At 42.5% G+C, this 4,567-nt stretch overlaps 1 protein-coding gene across 1 annotated transcript; it reads left to right on the top strand.

Moving 5' to 3' along the window:
- The first annotated feature begins 487 nt into the window (after positions 1–487).
- LOC124595858 (proline-rich protein 2-like) lies at positions 488–1,956 on the top strand. The gene is made up of 2 exons (XM_047134766.1): positions 488–541; positions 1,505–1,956. Exons 1-2 carry the CDS (start codon positions 503–505, stop codon positions 1,826–1,828), a joined length of 363 nt encoding a protein of 120 aa, XP_046990722.1. The 5' UTR covers positions 488–502; the 3' UTR covers positions 1,829–1,956.
- Positions 1,957–4,567: the final 2,611 nt, after the last annotated feature.

Below are 4,567 nucleotides of genomic sequence, written 5' to 3'. Positions count from 1 at the left end.
TCTAATACACTGACCACCACATCCATTTTTGCAGGATATGAAATATTTATAACTGTGTGACTATTAACAGTTGGCTGCAGTGGAGTGTTAGGTTAGGCCATGACTATCTGGAAAGCGATTATACAGAGTTTTCCCAGGTTGACTCGTCAATTGCTCTCCAAATAAGCGAAGTATCACATACTACCTCCTCGTAACATAAAAGTAATACATACCTTATCATTGTTGGATTTTCCTTTCCAAATGTGGGGTTTTCAGACGCTTTTGACAACTTGGGACATGCATTTATCGACGTAAAACTAAACTAATCTATGCTATTCAGTTGGCCACAGCAGTGTTCTGTAGCCTTGTGATACAAACCAGATCGTCCATTGTCTGACTTGGGTTGCGGTCTCTGTTCGGTTCCTTTGTTGAAGAGTCACGGAATCACGAATAATCCACATCAGGTGTTGGTGAGCCTTATAAAAGCTCTGTGGCCTGCGCTCACCTCAGCACTTCCATCACCATGAGGGCGACAGTGGCAGCTCTCCTTCTGTGTCTTGTGGTGAGTACTGCGGGCTGAAGATTGTTAAAATTCAAATAGAAATTTGTGCTTCATATACCATTACTAGCACATTCACGACTACATCCTATCTACAGTCGGCTGTAGACCTAAGGATGAGTATTTATTGGTACTGATTTCTGTGTTCATAACATTCTGTTCTCGCATATAAAAGAGAAAACTTTCTTATGATACGCATTTGTTGACACTGTAGTGATTCATATATCAGCACGTGAAGCAAGTCCACACTTTATTTTTTCGATAAGAAAGTAGAGCTCCTCGCTGATCATCCAGCTTTTGCTTTAGATTTTACCCCTGAACCACTTAAAGCATATGTCGCTCTCTTTCCTTTGATAAAATACGGAGGATTCCCATGAAAATGTGAGGTTGTTCCTCGTCTCTAATGATCCCGCTATCAACAAGTTGTTAATCTTTAATCTACTTTCTTTCTTCCTCTGTTCGTGTATGTGCCCTCGACGAATTATATATAGAATAATGATAACGAAGTAACATTTTGCGATAAGTATATCAGATTGTTGTTGATAGTTGTTTTAGCAAACGTTTTGCCCAGCTGTCAAATCCCAAAAAGAAGACATAACTGGATAATTTTGCACTTCCTCCTTACTCAACTCGTCTGTAAAATGTTTGCAACTGATGTAGATTGTTGGAACTAGTGAAGCATTCATACTAGTTATTCCTCTGCTTCACGCACATGACAGTCCTCTACGATATTCGTCATATCCGCTATAAGTCTATGCTCCCTAGAGGTCCATGAGACGTTCAACAGTTCTTGAGTAAGAGAACATTTCTCTGTATACCAAATAGCGAGAAAACCTATGTGGCTCATGTTGCTAGTACATACTAGCAACTGCAATGTTGTCGAATAGTGTTGCATTCATATTGTTACTATCAACTCATCCAAAAGAGAATGTAAGATGTACTACAAAGCACACCATTGCACTACAGGTGGCAGCATGCCGCAGCCAGGAGACTCCACCTGGCCCTCCTGGACCAACTGAAGGGCCACAACCAACTGGACCATCTGGCCCACCAACTGGAGGTCCTGATCCAACAGGCCAGCCTACTGGAGGTCCTGAACCAACTGGTCCACCAGGCACACCTACTGGAGGTCCTGAACCAACAGGTCAACCTACTGGGGGTCCTCAACCAACTGGACTACCAGGCCCACCTACTGGAGGTCCTGAACCAACTGAAGGACCCCAGCCAACTGGTGAACCTCAGCCTACTGGCCCACCAGGGCCACCCTCTGGAGGACTTTGGCTTTTTTGAATTGGTGGACTCTGATGGTTGACATTATTGCATCTGTGAAACATCAAGAGAGTTCAGACTTGATATTTACAATTAACTGGATCTGACTTTACTGATGGAAGTGTTCTGTGAATAGCTTTGTAAAATTTTTTGTCATTAAATGAGCATCTGAAAATCTCCATAAATGTTTCCATCTTCTGTAAACTGTTCCGAATAACCTATTGGGGCGAAAACTGTAACTCCTTTGCTGGATAATGAGTTTTAGATCAAGGACAAGTTAACACAGTCGTAGGAGAAGTTTTGTAATTCATCCAGAACTTTTCAATGTAAGTTCAGAGTGTGTTCTATGTTGAGAAGTCTTCTTATTCCTCATTACTTCCTAATTACTCAGGAAATGTCATCACCAGCAGCGACTCCATCACCTCTGTGTACCCGGGAGTAGGTACCGAGTATTTCGAAATACATCTTTATGCATCTCAGTAACACATACAGACACGGTAGCGTATTCAGAAGCTTAATAACGACTGCTGATAATCGTTAGTATTTTAATTTTCTTAATGAAGAATTGAAATTCTTTTGAATTAAGACTACTATGATATGTATCCACAACAACAAAGTGGCAAATATATGTAAATAAGTAGTGGTATAATCCAGAATAAAGTCAAGTTATCAGATGCGAGCAACTCATTTAGAAAATAATAATACCTTCACGAATACAGTTGCAAGTACGTTGTACTTTGGCCTAACCGTATGTGGCGGGATAATTACTAGAAGTGCGATCCACTCACAGTACTGGCGAATTTTCCATCTTCTTTCACGTAGTGTAAATAGCAAGGACAGGGGTGTAAAATACAGTTTATAGGGAACTGGAGTGTAAAAACTCTGGATATTAGGAGGTGTTTGGTGGCAATGTGTGGCGAGTGTGCACCGAGACGAAAACGTCCCTTGCAACATGACATAGTTCGCCCCCCATATGTGTCGGAAAACAACAGCTGCCGTCGCTAAAATTGGGTACTCCGACATCTATCGTATTTACCTGACTTGGCTTCTTTAACTTTAGTAGGCCCTCTTCGAAATAATTTTCTGTAGTCTGTCGCACCCACTGAAAGGAGAGCTGCTCGCAGTTCCTAGAAATCTGAGATATGATGTCTGTGCAGAGGTTTCTTCATAGCCCCTAATAGCTGGAAATAAGAAGAGGCTGACCCAGGAGAACTCAGTGAACTCATTAGTAGAACTGTCATACGCCAACCCGACATGAACCCCTTGCTGCCTGTGGCCGCCACGTATCACGATGCAGAACTACATCTGATTGACGGCGGCGGGGAGCTTGACTGGGCCAACTTGCGGTTGGCGGCGAAATACAAAGCGCCGACCGTGGCGTCAGACAGAAGCTCTCAGCACAGGAGCCCCAGTTACGTCCATTGGCGAGGACACAATACTTCCCCCTCCCCCCCGCCCCCCCAGTACCCCATCACGACCATAACATAATGTAGTGTCAGATATCGCAACCATGTTAGCGGTGCGAGCTAACATCCTATAGATGTTCCGGCTCTCATGCGGTTACTCCTCTTCGAAATGTCTTGGCTCAAACTCGTCTAGGGGTTGAACCGCACGTGTCCAATTACACACCCTAAAGTAGACACTTTTGATCCTTTGGTTAAATTGTCTGGCAGATGGTAAGTTTGCGAAATATAAAGTTCACTTAGGTTTTAAATTGTAAGACATTTCCAGGGGCAGATGTGGACTCTGACCACCATCTATTGGTTATGAACTGTAGATTAAAACTGAAGAAACTGCAGAAAGGTGGGAAATTAAGGAGATGGGACCTTGATAAACTGACTAAACCAGAGGTTGTACAGAGTCTCAAGGAGAACATAAGGGAACAATTGACAGGAATGGGGGAAAGAAATACAGTAGAAGAAGAATGGGTAGCTCTGAGGGATGAAGTAGTGAAGGCAGCAGAGGATAAAGTAGGTAAAAAGACGAGGGCTAGTAGAATTCCTTGGGTAACAGAAGAAATATTGAATTTAACTGATGAAAGGAGAAAATTTAAGGGAGTACAAATGTCTCAAAAATGAGATCGACAGGAAGTGCAAAATGGCTAAGCAGGGATGGCTAGAGGACAAATGTAAGGATGTAGAGGCTTATCTCACTAGGGGTAACATAGATACTGCCTACAGGAAAATTAAAGAGGCCTATGGAGAAAAGAGAGCCACTTGTATGAATATCAAGAGCTCCGATGGAAACCCAGTTCTAAGCATAGAAGGGAAAGCAGAAAGGTGGAATGAGTATATAGAGGGTCTATACAAGGACGATGTACTTGAGGAGAACATTATGGAAATGGAAGAGAATGTAGATGAAGATGAAATGGGAGATATGATACTGCGTGAAGAGTTTGACAGAGCACTGAAAGACCTGAGTCGAAACAAGGCCCCAGGAGTAGACAACGTTCAATTGGAACTACTGACGGCCTTGGGAGAGCCAGTCCTGACAAAACTCTACCATCTGGTGAGCAAGATGAATGAGACAGGCGAAATTCCCTCAGACTTCAAGAAGAATATAATAATTACAATCCCAAAGAAATTTTCTAAGTCGTTTCACTTGTGAAAATTACCGAACTATCAGTTTAATAAGTCACAGCTGCAAAATACTAACGCAAATTCTTTACAGACGAATGGAAAAACTTGTAGAAGCCGACCTCTGGGAAAATCAGTTTGGATTCCGTAGAAATGTTGGAACACGTGAGGCAATACTGACCCT

This window comes from Schistocerca americana, chromosome 2 (genome assembly GCF_021461395.2).
Source record: "Schistocerca americana isolate TAMUIC-IGC-003095 chromosome 2, iqSchAmer2.1, whole genome shotgun sequence".
Lineage (NCBI taxonomy): Eukaryota > Metazoa > Arthropoda > Insecta > Orthoptera > Acrididae > Schistocerca > Schistocerca americana.
The sequence above is the reverse complement of the archived record's forward strand: the minus strand, read 5'-3'. Positions and strand labels throughout refer to the sequence as shown.

What these genes read in the sequence shown, in the direction of transcription:
- LOC124595858 (XM_047134766.1), top strand. Translation starts at nt 503, where the DNA reads ATGAGGGCGACAGTGGCAGCTCTCCTTCTGTGTCTTGTG. An exon ending in CTCTCCTTCTGTGTCTTGTG is followed by an intron (nt 542 to 1,504) that starts GTGAGTACTGCG and finishes ATTGCACTACAG; the next exon opens with GTGGCAGCATGCCGCAGCCA.